The sequence below is a fragment of the Phacochoerus africanus genome, chromosome 2 (assembly GCF_016906955.1).
Source record: "Phacochoerus africanus isolate WHEZ1 chromosome 2, ROS_Pafr_v1, whole genome shotgun sequence".
In the NCBI taxonomy this organism is placed as follows: domain Eukaryota; kingdom Metazoa; phylum Chordata; class Mammalia; order Artiodactyla; family Suidae; genus Phacochoerus; species Phacochoerus africanus.
In genome coordinates, this window is record NC_062545.1 from 243740787 (window position 1) to 243759110 (window position 18324).

The 18324-nt window shown below is 35.5% G+C and overlaps 1 protein-coding gene across 2 annotated transcripts in view; it reads right to left on the reverse strand.

Annotated features, from left to right (window-relative positions):
* Positions 1 to 4123: 4123 nt before the first annotated feature.
* Positions 4124 to 18324, reverse strand: part of ERP44 (endoplasmic reticulum protein 44) — a 105687-nt gene continuing 91486 nt past the window's right edge. For both annotated transcript variants that reach the window (XM_047768039.1, XM_047768040.1), the window contains 2 exons: positions 6803 to 6905; positions 4124 to 4347 (listed from right to left, as the gene is read on the reverse strand). In XM_047768039.1, coding sequence (XP_047623995.1) covers positions 4246 to 4347; positions 6803 to 6905 — 205 coding nt within the window. In that variant the 3' untranslated portion in view covers positions 4124 to 4245. The remainder of the gene's footprint in view (positions 4348 to 6802; positions 6906 to 18324) is intronic.

Sequence of the window (18324 nt, forward strand, 5' to 3'; positions counted from 1 at the left end):
TCATTCACATGGTGACAAGGAAAAGGGATATATATATATATGTATATATATATATGTATATATATACCCACACATCCAACTTTTTTAGATGGGGTACTCGAAGAACACGTAAATAAAGGGCTGCAGGATCACACGGGATGACAACCATCCTGAACACTGAAGGATGGATAGAGGAACTTACTACGCAAGGTAGGGAGGGAGGAGTAAAGGGAACATTTTAGAGAAGTTTGTAAACTGCACCTTTTCTCTTCCAGTGACTCCAAAACCTATTCTCTAAGGGCAGGCTAGCCCTTTCCCAGTGTGCTCTGCAAGAGGGACCTTTGATGCTTCAGCTAAAGGTTAGGTTTGAGTTATCCACACATGGATTCATACAACTTCCCATTGTGAGTCAAGTACTGTTAAACAATCTAAAAAATAACTTTAAAACTGGAAAATCTTGTGACTCTGGTCATTTGGATTCTGAGTAAAATGTTCACAATATGATATTTATGCCAAATTGAATTAGTAAAAAGTCTCAAATATAAAAATATTTTATAAATATAGTTTTATTACTTGGAAATACATACAAAAATTCAAACACAGCTAAAAAACAGTTGCCAAGCAGCGGTCCTAACCAACCTGTTTTAATGAACACATAAAACAGTTATAATCAGCATAAAACAATTTAAGTCCTGAAAAAACTTATTTTCTTCAGGGTCTTGAAATATTGGGCTTAAAAACTGTTTATTTACTCTTTACCAGCTATTTAAATATTTCCCCCAAATATTTCAGATTAGCATGTCAGTTTTGTCCATGGAATATCTTATCAAGAAAACAGCTGAGGCCATATAACTATGTTTTGAAAACTGGAATACTATTTGTCCATTTTGTCTTCTGTTACCTTATATTCCCTCATGCATCTCAAAAATTCCCAATAGTTGCAAACAGACAGCACTTGCAACATCCAGTAGCTCTCTGCGATACTGAAATTTGGGCCTAAGAGCCCTAAACTATTCCAGGTATCAAGATATTTATTTATTTGCTGTTTTGCTTGTGTTATTCTGTTTTTGTCCAGGCTGACTAGATCTCATTGTCAGAAAAAAAAAAAACTTGAGTTATTCTGCTTTTCCTGATTGTTAACCCACTTCACTCCTTTATCTATTATTTTTGCTGTGATTCAGGTTTTAAAATTCTTTTTTGGCAACTTTTACATTTTCTGCAAATTTAAACTCATTTGGAGCTTTAATATTTCACGTTCTTTTATATTTCATTTTCCTCTTTTGGGGCATTATCGTTGCCAGTTTTCCCTTCTTTTATGTGTGATCTTTGACAACCTGACTTCATCAGAGACCTCTCCATACGATGGCTTTATCTTTTGGCTGCACCTGTAGCATGTGTAAGTTCTGGGCTGGGGATCAAACCCATGTCACAGTTGTTACCTGCACCACAGCTGAGGCAAAACCGAATCCTTAACCTGCTGCACTATAAGGGAACTTCCTCTGTGAGATGATTTAGATACTTATTCTCTGTCTTCCAAAGTTCATTTAACTTTTTTTTTTAATGTTCAGAATTTCATCTAATGTTAGTTTTAATCCTTTTATGGTCCCCCTTACCACTGCATCAATTTTTGAAAAACTGGAAAAAACGGGCTATCAGCAGGGCTTACTCTAATTTTGGTTTTACAACTTGACTGTGTTCTTCAGCCTAGTCTAGCATCCCCTCTCTCCACAGCTGAGGAGCCTGAGGCCTGGAGTAGACTGGATAAAATAAGACTTTGACCTGCAATATTTTCTGATTCATGATTCAGAGGGGAAGAAGTCTAAACTGTGAGCTGTAGATTCCTGGAGTTCTCTCTACATCCAGCTGGTGACAAATCCCTAGGGAATCTCTTGTATCTGTTCCTCTCCACCTCTGCTGTCACTGTCTTAGCTCTGGCCATTGTTTCTCCCCTGTTGGACTCAGGTAATCATACCTAGACCTGCTGTCACAGTGTTATTTTCCAAACTTAAAAATATGAACATACTTCCCTACTTAAATTTGTTGATGGGTCTCTACTAGCTATAAGGTACAGTACAAAGCCTGCACGATCAGCTCCAACTTTCTTTGTTGTTGTCCTAGCCACAGGCTCCTCCCCACCCCCTACCCTGTACTAGCCCTATGGCAAGAACTTAATTTCTTTAATGTGTTTTGCTGTTTCACATTTGAGCTTGTAAAATACAACTTTTTATAAATTTGGGCACTAAATCCTGATGAATGCTGAGCTCTTCAAGGGTACAGAATTATCTAAGGTCACTGTGGGTATCTCACTCATTCTGTAGACATTAGATGATGACTCCCAAGTGTCCAGAAATGCTAGATACTGGTGATAACAGGCATAAAATTCAGTATCCTTGTCCTCAATGGCCTTACACTCTAGAGAAAACAGTGACAGTGTCAGGGCTAGAGCCTAGGTTCCCATATGCATGAACGCTAAATAAAGCTTCAAATCTACCTTTTTTAAAAAACAGCCTACTTAGTTATCTTAGGTCACTGAACATGTGCTCCTTAAGGCCTTTATCATAATAACTACTCTCAAACTGATTTTCTGCAACCCAATTCTTAAGTGTTATCTTCTGTTTACTATTTTTTAAAGCCAATGACAGGATTATAAATTTATTCCAGCCAATTGCATGTGCTACTTATGGTTTTGTGTACTAGCTTGCTTAATGTTGGCAAATTTTCATTCTGACCACCTCATGTTTGGTCCATCCTCTGATCTGAAAACTATATTTCTGATTTCAAAGTTACTGATTAAAAACAATGAAAAGAACAGACAAAGGTGCAACCTTTAGGAAGCTCTGGCCTGCTTTCTTGTTAATCCGGTAAAATATACTGAGCATGCCCCTTACTACCTTATTAACAGCACTTATTATTCTGAAAGAAATGATGGGTAAGTCATGCATAAGTAAGAACTGTAGGCTGATTTTTAAAAATAACAATCATTAAATAACTATTATAAATATTTTAAAAGAATTGGAAGTTGTTACATATATTACATACTACATATAATGGCACATGTCAGCCTTTTAAGCTTAAAAATAATCTTTCCCCAAACTGGGATTGACTTAGACTCCAAGTATAAAATGACTCTTGGCCTATAGCACCAACCCAGGCCTGGAGGAAAGCCAATTTTGAACCTGTCCTCTGGCATTGGGCTTCCTGATATGACAATGAGGGTCTTCTCCCTCTAGTTTTGTTCCCTGGCAGTATTGAGGCCTGGCACAGGAACCCATTTGACTATATACTGCAGGCCTAGGAAATCAGAGAATCTAGAGGGCATAGGGTCCTCTAACAATTTTACAATGAAAAAAACAAGTATGTGCCTTATTCATTTTTGATCTATACAACTCTAACAAGACTATAAGATAGAAGGTTAGAATTACTGAAATGCATTTTCTCTGCTGGTTTTTCTCTTTGGAAATTTAAGTATCATGATAGGAGGAGCCTTAAAAGTCATCTAGTTCAATACTAGTAACCTGCTCTACTTGCATCTTCCTTTCCCAGATTTAGGTATAATTCAAAGTTTTAAATGCCATCCATATGCCACTTTGTTAGACAAACACATAGAAATTTAATAACACTTTTCACTTTCTTTTCCTTAATTCATAAGGACATTTCCTGCCAAATGTTCTGGCTTATGGCTCTCCTCCTCTTCATAGTATGTTTAAGTTACACATTAAGAATCCGAAAAAAATACCACTATGGAATTTTCATAAGCAATATCCAACCAATCAGTAAAACACAGTACACAGTGTGAAAATTTTAATTTATTCCCTCCCCCAAGTATCCAGAATGTATACCCCCTTAGCTTTGAGAAAAGTGATAAGTAAAATACCAACAGAGTTGATCATATGTAAAGAAAAGGAAGAAAAGCACATACTACACAGGAAACATCCCTAAGTCCTCCCTAACCTAGTAGTGCAAGTTAATGGTCTATTTCTGGCAATGTCACCTTTCATTTGATTTATAAAAATTTTACAGGACAGATTTAAAGCAAAGATAGGCCTCTGTTTATTTATTTTTTAACCCTAGCAGATTTTTAAAAAGAGGCTATATTAAATGACAATGCATTTTGAGTCGGGGAGAAAAAAAAATTAAAAACCCAAAACTTCTTTCAGTTTATTCAAAATAAAAATACACATAGAATTATGAAAATATAGGTTTACTATTTCCACCATGTAAGTTGATGCTGCTGTTTGAAAGGCTTGCAAATTGTTTCTCAAGTTTTTAAAGCTCATCTCGATCCCTCAATAAAGTATACCTATATTCACTGGGTGCTAGTTTCTGGAAGGAGCTCTCAGGTGGGCTGCTTGCTACATCTTGGACTTCCTACAAGAGAAAGGATAAAACATTTTTACATCAATATATTTTATGGAATTATATTTTAGTAAGAGTATTAGATGGATGGTAATGGCCTATAATTATTTGCTTAATAATCAATAAAAGATAGCCTCTATGTGCCAAAGAGAAGAGTTGAGTTTAAATCTTGCTTTCTGCATTTTAAATGCCCTTACTCAAATTCTCCAGGGCAGAGCTGCCACAGAGCCATTAACCATGGACCTGATGACAGTTCCTGAGGTGTGATGGAAGGAAACAAAATATCTGATACCTGGGTGCTTTCCTATACTATTCTATAGAGGCAGTATAACCCTATGTAGGCCAAACCCCTTCCCTCTTACAAATGACTGCTAAGAGAATTAAAGGCACCTACTCTGTAGATAGAGATCTGGTTGCCAGCAGTTATCAAAACGTAGTTGATGTAATTATGGAGGAAAACAGACACTTCAACACTGCAAGAAATTAGTATCTCTTTTATTTTACTTGTGCACCAACAGTAGGTCAAAATATACAGTAGAACTCTAAGGGTGACTTCCAAGAATTTCAAGGAAAAGACAGTGTTGTCTATCCTTTATCTCTATACCATGAGCTCCTCAAAAGCAAACATGACTGTCATTGTTTAATACTTCTATAGTTCACATAGGCACATAGTGCATATAATACATGATATATATAATAGTGCATTCCCATTATAATGGGAAGCAACATGCCTACAAATTTCCCTTTCACTTTGTCATGTTCCTCTTCCCCAGTAAATTCTTTTTTTTTCTGGCTGACATATATGTTTTGTTTAATTAAGCTGAAAGTGAATTACTATAAAACAAACATCTATTTGGTGCCTACTATGTACTAGTATGCAAAGATGAATAAAGACAAGGAGATCAGTGTCTAATGGAGAAGTTGAAACAAATAGGATAATGCACTAATGGCAAGCTACATCTTTTCTTAATCTGATAAAATACTAAGTAGGCCTACTTTGCTCTACTGTCAGCAAGACTTTCCTGCTTCTATAGTTGCTTAATTATCAAAGAAAAAAAAATCTGACCTCTGATTTTAAGGAAAAAGCATGTCATCGGATTCCTAAAAGGTACTTAACTGTGAACTTAATTTGACTCTTAAGGAAAATTCATTTTTATTTTCCCTTAATATGTGACAGTTCTTTAGGCAAAAGTGGATTGATGTTCTGGGGCATATTAAATAAAAGTTTGGGTACATATCATCTTCCCTCAGTATAACGGTAATAGACATGATATAAATCAATAATGCATCAAAATGCAATTTTAGGGATGTTTAATAAAACAGAAATTTGTACAGAAGTTATAAGGGGAGGTCCTGTTGTGGCTCAGCAGGTTAAGGACCCAACATAGTCTCTCCGAGGATATGAGTTCCATCCCTGGCCTCCCTCAGTGAGTTAAGGATCTGACATGTCCACAAGCTGGAGCATAGGTCACAGATGCAGCTCAGATCCAGTGTTGCTATGGAGTAAGCCTCAACAGCAGCTCTGATTTGACCCCCTAGCCCGGGAACTTAACATATGCCACAACTGTGGCCATTTGAAAAAAAGTTACAAGGTACTTGTTACTTGTAACAAGAAAATTCTCAGGTTTAAAAAAAAAATATATATATATATATATATATGGTTATATATATATATCAAGTAAATATGAAATTTTATTGATTAAATAGTTGTCAAGCATTTTAAATCTCAAATGGAAAAGCTGCCTTAAACCATACGTTTTGAGCATTATGAATACTATAGTAGTGAGGACTCTTAAGGTACCAAATCGTTATTTTCTTTTTTTTTTTTTTTGTCTTTCTGCTATTTCTTTGGGCCGCTCCTGCGGCATATGGAGGTTCCCAGGCTAGGGGTTGAATCGGAGCTGTAGCCCCCGGCCTACGCCAGAGCCACAGCAACGCGGGATCCGAGCCGCGTCTGCAACCTACACCACAGCTCACGGCAACGCCGGATCGTTAACCCACTGAGCAAGGGCAGGGACCGAACCCGCAACCTCATGGTTCCTAGTCGGATTCGTTAACCTCTGCGCCACGACGGGAACTCCCCAAATCGTTATTTTCTTTATAGTGTGGTCAGTCTCCCAGCCACAGAGGAAGGCTTGAACAATTAATGGAATCCACTGATTTCTTCACTAATCTACCTGCCTCTAGTTCCTACCTTCTATACTGGCTATATTGAAGCCAACTGTATTTAACCCTTTTATAGCTATATTCCACAAAGAACATACTCAGACCACCTTAGTTTACATGATCAAAAAACTATTGTCTTACAACTTTTCTGAAGGTTTAAAATTTTTAAAGGAATATAATTTGTATATTATCTGGAGTCCATTCAGAATGTTTTTACAAAGACATTCAGGAGCAGAAACTTTTCAAGACTACTTGAAAAAAACAAAAAAAGTCCCCACTGAAAAACAAATTAGACTCCTACCTGTCCTGGGGCTGTATCAGTTGGGTCAGGACCATGATGGAATTCTCTGTGCAGTTTTCCAGAATGTAAGTCAAAAACGAACTGCTTGAGTTTTCCAGGGATTCTATAACCAAAGTAAAATAAAAATTTAACTTAAACTACTAAAATGAACTTAGTTCTATGTCACCAACCTCACAACATTAAAAACAAAAAATTTTTTACCTAAAATCCCATCACTCCTACCATAACTATTAGCAGGCCAGGTACACCTTGAATATTTTTACACAGTTGTAATCATGATATCTAGATGCTCAATTTTGTGTTCTAATTCTTACACTTGTTTTATAGAAGTTTTTCTATGTTTATTGTAACATGCGTTTGAGTCTCTCAAGATGCTGTCCTAAGTAAGATTCCTTTACTGTTGAGCATTTAAATATTTTCCTTAATGTATATAACCATGAAACCTTATGTTCTGTAGAATTACACTAAAAATAATAGGGGCTCAAAAGAAAAACAGTGTTGGGGCTAATCACTTAAAACTATGTAGCTTTGCAACCAGAGTACGACTAAGAACCTACAACAAAAATATTAGAACTCTTCAGCCTCCATCAGCATTTGAGCCCTATGTCAGCCAGGTGATGCTATGTAATCTTAACCTGGAGCTCAGTAGTCCTCTTTTGAGATACAGGTCCTTTAGGGCATTCACTGCCAGCAGAACCAGTTTTCAAAATAATCTAAACCAGGGTATAGCTTTTTCATGTTTTCAGTATTGAAATTTCTTCAAAACTACTTCTACCCCAGAGGCAGTTTTACTGACTAGCTTATTACAATGTGAAAAGCAAAGTACTTCTCAAGGCCATGAAAGTGGCTTTAAAAAAAAAAAATGTCCTCATACACCACCAAGGCATTGTCTTTTATGGTGAAAAAGCTTTCTTTGGTGGCTTTAAACTATTTTGAGGAAAACAGCATAAGAACCAAGACAAATATTTGACATCATTCCCCTAATTACCAATCATGGTATGAGCAAATCTGCAGAACAGAAAAACATGCATTGTAGCAAAACAGACCACTATAAAGCTAAGCTGATTTACCTATCAGCCTTTTTTCTTCATAATTATTTCCCTGAGTAGTATCTTATCAAGTAGATGTGATGAGTTAAAGAATAAGAACTTTTAACAAAGTACAGGCAAATTATAGGTATAGAACATCAATATTTACTGCCAGTGGTCTGTGCTGCCAGCACATTTGTCTTTTATTATTAAAATTTGTTTTGCTAACTCAATAAATAAAAGACATCTGTATTTTAATTTCCATCCCTTCAGAAATTAAGCATTTTTCCATTGCCTTAATTTATATTTCCGCTCATATGAATTGTCTGTCCTCTGAGATCATGGTATTTTTTAAATTCATTATATTTTAAAATAGGAATCCTTTTTCATATCTACTGTAAGAATTAAAATGCAGGCCCACAAATACTTTAATTCCTTCACTAGAACTGACTTTTTAAATCACTATTTTTTTCGGCAGCATAGCTGGCTTGTATTAATATTACCAGTTTCTTTTTTCTTTTTATCCTCTCCTGAGGTCCTGCAAGTGTTGTTTCTTCTCTTCAATAACTCCCACTGAGATGTAACAGCCAGTAGCTTCATTGTACACCCATTTTGACTCCCCACTAGCTCCAATGCAACAGAGGCCAGCAGGTGCCAAATGCACAGTTTACAAATACAAATGACTGTCAGGTAGCAGTATTGACAGAATGCCTCTGAAAGGTTCTCTGGTACAGAAGAAACTGCACATGCACTAGAGATAAAATATTGAGAGGATATCAATTTAAATTTAATCTGACGTCATCTACTGTCACCCAAAGAAAAATGCTACAACATATCCATTCAATTCAAAGAACTGCAAATAATCCATAATGTTTAAGATGAAGCCCTTGTTAATTTGTTATTTTATAAGGTTCAAAGATGATCACAATGAATACAGTATGAATTGCTTCTGCTAGTCAAGAAATAATTTATAATTAAGTCCTAAGTATAAAAAATTCACAGAGAACACGTAAAACAGATTTTTCCCAACTTTGATTTTTTCCCCCTTGTTAACAACACGAGGAGAGAGAAAGAATTGTGAGCAAAAGACAAAGAAAAGAAAGACAGAATCTGAATTGATGTGGTAGAAAAACAGATTACAAAAGAGCTCTTATCTAGCTAGTGGCTAGAAATTATTGATCATTAGATAAGAAAACAGACAACATGGTTATCTGCTAAAAAGGAAAATAAACTTTGCTATAATGGACTTTGCTATAATAAATTCAATTATATTTTCATACTTTATACTTTTTCTAATCTCAACACTTGTGTTTTTCTCCCATCCTCCACTTTATTGTTTGCTTACAGTATTTACTTTTAGGTGATGCAAAATTTAAACAGTGAAATGCACAAGTGTTATATTATTTTTAAAAATTCACACAGTAGAATTCACTTTTTAGGCTTAAAGTTATATGAGTTTTAACATAAGCATATAGCATTTTGGTACCACCTCCATAAACATGATACAGAAAATTACAAAACACACTCCTTTTAAAAAAAAACTCCTATCTTCCTCTTCCCCCTAACTCCTACTAACCACTGATCTCTTCCCTGTTCCCATCATTTTCCTTTTCCATAATGTCATGGTCATGGAATTATAGGCATATAATCATGAGACAGGCTTCTTTTACTTAATGTACTGTACTTGAGATTCATCCATTTTGTTGTATGCATAAAAATGTTTGTTCTTTTATTTACTGAATAGTATTCCATTGAGTAGATATACCACAATTAGTTTATTCATTCACCTACTGAAGGACATTTGGGTTCTTTCAAAATTGTGATGTTTATGAACAGTGCCACTCCAAACATTTGTGCACATATTTTTGTAGTTTATTTCTCTAGGAAAAATACTGGGTTATATGGACAGAGTATGTTTGACTTTTAAAAAAAACCCGCCAAATTGTTTTCCAGAGCGGCTGTATCATTTTGCAATCCCACCAGCAATGTATGAGAGTTCCAGTTGCTCCATATCCTCATGAACACCTGGTATTATCAGCATTTTAGTTTAGCCACTCTTTTTTTGGCTGCCCCTTGGCAAATGGAGTTCCTGGGCCAGGGACCAGATCCAGCCTCAGTTGTGGCCTAAGTTGCAGCTGTGGCAATGACAGAACCTTAACCCACTGTGCAAGGCTGGGGATCGAACCTGTGTCCCAGCACTCCCAAGACGCTGCCAATCCTGTTCTGCACCACACTGGGAACTCCTAATTTAGAATTTCTAAACAATGTGCAATGGGATCTCATTCTGGTTTTAATTTGCATTTCTCTAATGAATAATAATGTTGAGTACCTTTTCATGTGCTTGGTTATCATTTGTATATCTTATTTATATTCTAACAGGATCTTTTGTGGGGCAAAAGTTTTAACTTGATGAAGGTTAATTTATCATTTTTTTTTCTTTTATGGGTGGTGTTCTACCTAAGAACTCTTTGTCTAACTGCGGGTCATGAAGAGTTTCTCTTACGTTTATTTTTTAAGAGTTTTACCTTTCACATTTAGGTCTATAATCAATTCTGAATTAATTTTATAAAAAGGAATTCCTTTTTTGGTATGAGGTGTTCAGGTGGTCCAGCACCATTTGTTGAAAAGATTACCCTTCTTTGTTGAATTGTGTATGTGCCTCAAAAAAAAAAAAAAAAATCAATTACTATATTTGTGTGTCTATTTCTAGATTCTCTATTCTGTCCCATAGCATCATGTACCTACTTTTCCACCAAAACTACACTATCTTAATTATTTTAGCTTTATAGCATGTCTTAAAATTGCATATTATGAATCTTCCCACTTTGTTTCTTCTTCAACATTGTTTTTATTATTCTAGTTTTACCTTTACATATAAATTTTAGAATCAGCTTGTCTATAATAAACCTGGCTGAAATTTTGATTGAGATTGCATTAAATCTACACATCAGTTTGGGGACAATCGATATCTTAACAGTACTGAGTCTTCCAATCCATGAACACAGTACATTTCTTATTTTGCTTGTCTCTAAGTTCTTTCATCAACATTTTGTAGTTTTCACCATAAAGTTCCTGTACATACTGTGTTAGATTTATACTTGTTAAAATTTTTTCCTTTAGTGATATTATAAATGGTACTTTATAATAAATTATATAAATAATTTATATAAATTCCCATGGGTATTTTTCACAGAATTAGAAAAAACAGTTCTGAAATTCAAATGTAACCATTAAAGACCTCAATCACCAAAGCCATCTTAAGAAAAGAACAAAGATGGAAGCATCATACTACCTGATTTCAATATACTACAAAGATGTAGTAATCAAAACAGTATGGAACTGGTATAAAAATAAGACATATAGATCAATGGAACAGAATAGAGAGCCGAGAAATGCAGACATTCACAGTCAACTGATTATCAACAAAGGTACCAAGAATAAAAAATGGAGAAAGGATAGTCTTTTAAATAAATGTTGTGGGAAAACAACATCATATGCAGAAGAAAAGAACTGGACTCATCATGGAGAAAAGGGGGAACTCTTCTACACTGTTAATGGGAATGTAAGTTGGTGCAGCCACTTATATTCATGAAAAACAGTATGGCGGTTCCTCAGAAAACTTAAAGTAGTAATTCCCTGGTGGCTCAGCAGGTTAAGGATCCAGCATTGTCACTGTTGTGACTCAGGTTGCTTCTGTGGCACAAGTTTCATCCATGGCCCTGGAACTGCCACATGCCAAAGGTATGGCCAAAAAGAAAACAAAAAACACACCTAAAAATTATCACATACATGTTCCAGTAATCCCACTCCTGGGCATATATCCAGACAAAACTATAATTCAAAAAGATACACGCACCCTTATGTTCACAGCAGCACTATTCACAATAGCCATGTAAACAACCTAAATTGTCCATCAAAAGAAGAATGGATAAAGAAGATTTGGTACACGTATACACTGGAGTACTACTCAGCCTTAAGAAAGAACGAAATAAGGCCATTCGCAGCAACATGGATGCAACCAGATATGATGATACTAAGTGAAGTAAGTCAGAAAGAGAAAGACAAATACAATATAATATCGCTTGTATATGGAATCTAAAATATGGCACAAATGAACCTATTTGTAAAGCAGAAACAGACTCACAGACATAGAGAACAGACTTGTTGCCAATGGGGAGGAGGGGTTGCAGAGGGATGGACTAGAGGTTGGGGGTTAGCAGATGCAAACTATTACATATAGAATGGATAAACAACAAAGTCCTACTGTATAGCACAGGGAACTATGTTCAATATCCTGAGAAAAATCACAATGGAAAGGAATATAAAAAATATATATGCATGTATAACTGAGTCACACTGCTGTAGAGCAGAAATTGACACATTTAAAATCAACTATACTTCAATGAAATAAAAAATTTTTAAAATTGGACTCGTTTTATTTTGCATATCTTACACCATTTATAAAATCAACTCAAAATGGATTAAAGACTTAAATGTAAGACCTGAAACTATAAAACTCCTAGAAGAAAACAGGGGGTAAATTTCTTGACACTGGTCTGGATAATGACTTTTTGAATATAACCCCAAAAGTACAAGCAGCAAAAGCATAGATAGACAATGCAAATATATCAAACAAAAAAGCTTATGCATAGCATAGGAAACATAGTGAAGAGACAACCTACAGAATGAGAGCAAATATTATGCAAATCATACATCTTATTAAGTATTTTAATATCCAAATATAAGGAAAGAACATAATAGCAAGAAAACAAAGAGCCTGATTTAAAAATGGGCAAAGGACCTGACAAAAACACTTTTCAAAAGAAAATATATAAAGGGCCAACAGGTATATGAAAAGGTGCTCAACATCACTAGTCATCAGGGAAATGCAAATCAAAAAGGCAAAAGAGAAGTGTTGGCAAGGATATGGATGAGAGAGCCCTTGTACGTTGTTCATGGTAAAGTAAACTGATAAAGTCATTATGGAAAACAGTATGGAGGTTCCTCAAAAGGTCAAAAATAGAACTACCATACCAGCCAATAATCCCACTTCTAGGGGTATACCTGAAGGAAATGAAATCTTGAACTCTCCTATTCATTTCAGCATTATTCACAATATCCAAGACAGAGAAATAACCCCAGAGTCCATCAATTAATGAATGGGTAAGGAAAATATGGATAAGGTTTACATACACATACACACTATGCAGTACTATTCAACTGTATATAATGAAGGAAATCCTGTCATTTTCAACAGCATAGATGAACCTCAAGGACATGATGCTAAATGAAATATGAAAGAAATGGAACTCAAAGAAGCAGGGGACAGACTGGTGGATACCAAGGACTGGGGGTGGGGGTGGTGGGAGAAATGGGAAAATGTTGGTCAAAGGGTACAAAGTTTCCGTTATGCAAGATGAATAAGTTCTGGAGATCTAATGTACAGCACAGTGACTATAGTTACTAATATTGTATTGTATACTTGAAATTTGCTAAGAGAATAGATCTTAGTAGTTTTCACCAAAAAAAAAAAGGTAACTATATGAGGTAATAGATATGTTAATGAGCTTGACTGTGGTAATTACTTTATTATATATATATATATATCTCAAAATAAATGTATGAAAATTTTATCAATTATACCTCAACAAAGCTGGAGAAAAAGGGGGGCATATAATTTGGAGTGGAGAGGCAACTAATTTTTGCGATTTGAGCCAATCAAATGTCTGGAGGATTGAATTAAGAGATTTAAGGAACACAAAATTTGATTAGAGTTATAAACTCTATGGAGTTCAGACTAAGTTCTACCATGGTAAATCAGAACCACAGCCATGCAGAAGTTACAGCAGGGCAGAGGAAAAAGCTGAAATCCAGAGAGAAGGATGGACCAGATGTGAAGAGAGAGCCAAGAGAAGAGCTTTTGGGCCCCAGAGGAAGGAAAGAAGAGAGTAGCTGCCCAAGCACTTGCCAGCGGTGCAGCCCAGCTGCACCTCAAGAAGTTCCACTCCTCGTCATTTTCCTGTGGTTTTTCAGCATCAACCCCTTGTTTTTGACAAGGGAGTGAGATTTTTGTTCCTTACAACTGCAAGCCCTTAGCAACAGAACTGTCCAATACAACTTGTGAAGACACAAAATGTTTTTGTGCTGTCAAACAGTGGAGCCACCACCACCACAAGTGGCCATTGTGCTCTTGAAATAGCATTAGAGTGTCCCGAGAAACTGACTTTAAATTTTATGTCATTTTAATTAATATAAACTTAAGGATTCATAGAGGGCTAGTTATATACTGGACAGCACAGCACTACAATTCTTACTACAAGGGTCAAAGACAAAAAGCACAATTAGTAAAAGACAACCCCTCATCCCCCTACCAAAAAAAAAAAAAAAAGGGAAAAACCATGATAGTGTCATAGAACACAAACAGAGAATGTTCCACAGCACCAAAAACTACAAGAACAATAAGGAGAAAGAGAGGTAAAGTCTTGTTAGTAACACTGTTATTCATTTTTTTCATGGGAAAAAGCTGGATTCAAACAACAGGGGTTATTTAAGCAAATCATGAAACAATCCATTCAAAGGCAAGCTAACTAGACATTAGAAATAATAGAAGAATATTAATGACATAAGATGTTTATAATTTGTGGACAAGTTTAAAAATAATATGGATCCAATTTTATAACATATGTATGTGTTACAGATCTATCTCTTGTAAATAGATCTCTTGTAGATCTATGGGTGATTTTAAATTTATTCTTTGCAACCCAAAAAATCAAATACCTGGGAATAAACCTGACCAAGGAGGTAAAAGACTTATATGCTGAGAACTATAAAACATTAATCAAGGAAATTAAAGAAATGGAAAGATATTCCATGCTCCTGGGTTGGAAAAATTAATATTGTAAAAACGGCCATACTACCCAAAGCAATCTACAAATTCAATGCAATCCCTATCAAATTGCCCATGACAATTTTCACAGAACTAGAACAAACAATCCAAAGATTTATATGGGACCACAAAAGACCCAGAATTTCCCTTTTTTTTCCCAAAGCAATTCTGGGGAAAAAAACCAAGCAGGAGGCAAAATTCTCACAGACTTCAGACAGTATTACAAAGCCACAGTCATCAAAACAGTGTGGTACTGGTGCCAAAACAGACAGACAGACCAATGGAACAGAATAGAGAATCCAAAAATAAACCCAGACACCTATGGTCAATTAATCTTTGACAAAGGAAGCAAGAACATAAAATGGGAAAAAGACAGTCTTTTCAGGAAGTATTGCTGGGAAACCTGGATAGCTGCATGCAAATCAATGAAACTATAGAACACACCCTCACACCATGCACGAAAATAAACTCAAAATGGCTGAAAGACTTAAATGTAAGGCTAGATGCCATCAAACTCCTGGAAGAGAACATAGGCAAAACATTCTCTGACATTCACCTTACAAATGTTTTCTCAGGTCAGTCTCCCAAAGCATCAGAAATAGAAGCAAAAATAAACCAATGGGACCTGACCAAACTGACAAACTTCTGCACAGCAAAGGAAACCAAAAAGAAAACAAAAAGACGACTTACAGAATGGGAGAAAATACTTTCAAATGATGCAGCTCACAAGGGCTTGATCCCTAAAATATACAAACAACTTAACAGCAAAAAAGCCAACAACCCAACTGAAAAATGGGCAAAAGACCTCAATAGACATTTCTCCAAAGAAGATATACAGATGGCCAACAAGCACATAAAAAAATGCTCAACATCACCGATTATTAGAGAAATGCAGATCAAAACTACCACGAGGTACCACCTCACACCAGTCAGAATGGCCATCATTAATAAGTCCACAAATAACAAATGCTGGAGGGGGTGTGGAGAAAAGGGAACCCTCTTGCACTGTTGGTGGGAATGTAAGTTGGTACAATCATCATGGAAAAAACAGTATGGAGGTACCTTAGAAAACTATACATAGAGCTACCATATGACCCAGCAATCCCACTCTTGGGCATCTATCTGGACAAAACTTTCCTTGAAAAAGACACATGTACCTGCATGTTCACTGCAGCACTATTCACAACAGCCAAGACATGGAAACAACACAAATGTCCACTGACAGATGATCGGATTGGGAAGATGTGGTACACATATACAGTGGAATGCTACTCAGCCATAAAAAAGAACAAAATAATGCCATTTGCCATGACACGGATGGAACCAGAGACTCTCATACTAAGTGAAATGAAAAAGAGAAAGACAAATACCATATGATTTCACTTATATCTGGAATCTAATATATGGCACAAATGAACCTTTCCACAGAAAAGAAAATAATGGACTTGGAGAATAGACGAGTGGTTGCCAAGGGGGATGGGGAGGGAGTGGGATGGATTGGGAACTTGGGGTAAATGGATGCAGACTATGGCCTTTGGAATGGATAAGAAATGAGATCCTGCTGTATAGCACTGGGAACTATGATCATTTATGATGGAGCATGATAACGTGAGAAAAAAGAATCTATACATGTATGTGTAACTGGGTCACCATGCTGTACAGTAAAAAATTGACAGATCACTGTAAACCAGCAATAATGAAAAATAAAAATCATTATATGAAAAAAATTTATTCCTTGTTATTTTATCAACTTTAAGAATTATCAACAAAGACACAATTTTTATAATTAGAAATAAGAATGACAAGCTAACACACACACACAAACACACTCACAGAGTAGACAACTTTGCCTTTTTCTTGACCTTAGGGAAAAGTATTAGTCTCTCACCATTAAATATGATACTGGCTGTAGGTTCTTTGTAAATGTCCTTTATCAGATTGAGGAATTTTCCACATAATCCTAGTTTGTTAAGCATTTTTGTCATGATGGATACTGAAGTTTCTGAAATGCTTCTTGCATGTGTTGATGTGATCAGTATATGCTGAATCACACTGATTGATTTCTGAAGGTTGAACCAGCCTTGCACACTTGGGATAAAGTATACTTGGTTGTGATATATTATTCTTTTTTCATATATTGATGGATTCAATTTCCTAATATTATTTACTACTTTTTAACTCAACTTATAAAATAATGTGGTTTGAACTCATTCAGTGTATTACAGTGTAAAAAAACTGAATACTGCCACTTAATCATTTTTAAGCTTTAGCTTTCTGATACATAAAGTGAGAACAATTGCCTTAATTATTTGTTTTTATACTCTAACAGACTTGGATTTGAATCCAAATATATTACTGCATAGCCTAATAGCATAGCCATCTATCAGACACTGTACTAAGAGCCAGAGATATACACATTTATTTAATGCTCACAACAACCCTATGAAGTAGATACCATTATTATTCCCATTTTACAGATAAGGAAACAGAGGCACAGAGGTGGTAAGAAATTGCCCAGGGTGATAAAACTAGTAGAAGCAGAATGAAAATCTGAATCTAAGCAGCCTGGATCTAGAGTCTGTGCACCAAACCACTACACTATATTGCCTCTTTAGTGACTCCACTTTAGCAAAGTCACTAAATCTCTCAGAGCTTAAGTTCTTTATTGTAAGAGTGGAAATAATACCTATTGTATAAGCTTGTTATAGATTAACTGAAAACACATATAAAGTATAAAGCTGGGCTGGTACAGTACTTGACTCTGTCAGTGCTTGGTGGCAGGACCAAGTAAGGTAAAATATACTGGAATGATTTGTAAAACATAAAGTACTTATAAGTATGTAATCAATATCAGTTGTGCAGTAAGTACATTACATGAAAATAAAAATGGTGCTTAGGGACCCAGATGTCTGTAATACATTGCCTGGTGGATGACAGAAGAGACACATTCAGAGAATCAAAAACTAGAGAGATGAATTGGAGAGGCAGGGAACAAGGCAAATAATTAGTTGTAAATATTAGGATATTTTCCAGATATATATACATTTAAATTAGTCAAACTCTTAAACTTATAAGATTAAACTAGAAGCAAATTAAAGCATTTACTAAACAGCTACTAATGCCATCACAAAGCAGTTAGTATATGGTAAGAGATAATAAAAACTAAATAATTTCCTTTTAAGATTTGTCAGCATCAATTTTTTTCAACTTAAGAAATAGGCCTCTTTTACCAGAGTAGGTATAGAGAGAACATATCTCGACATAATAAAAGCCATTTATGACAGACTCACAGCCAACATAATACTAAATGGAGAAAAGCTAAAAGCTTTCCTGCCAAAATCTGGAACAAGACAAGGATGCCTGCTCTTATCACTTCTAATTCAACAGAGTATTGGAAGTCCTAGTGATAGCAATCAGACAAAAAAATAAATAAATAAAATGTATCCAAATTGGAAGAGAAGAGGTAAACTTGGCACTATATACAGATGACATGATGCTATATATAGAAAACCCTAAAGGGCTCCACAGAAAAACTACTCAATCTCATCAACAAATTCAGCAAAGTAGCAGGATATAAGATTAATATTGAGAAATCGGATGCATTTCTG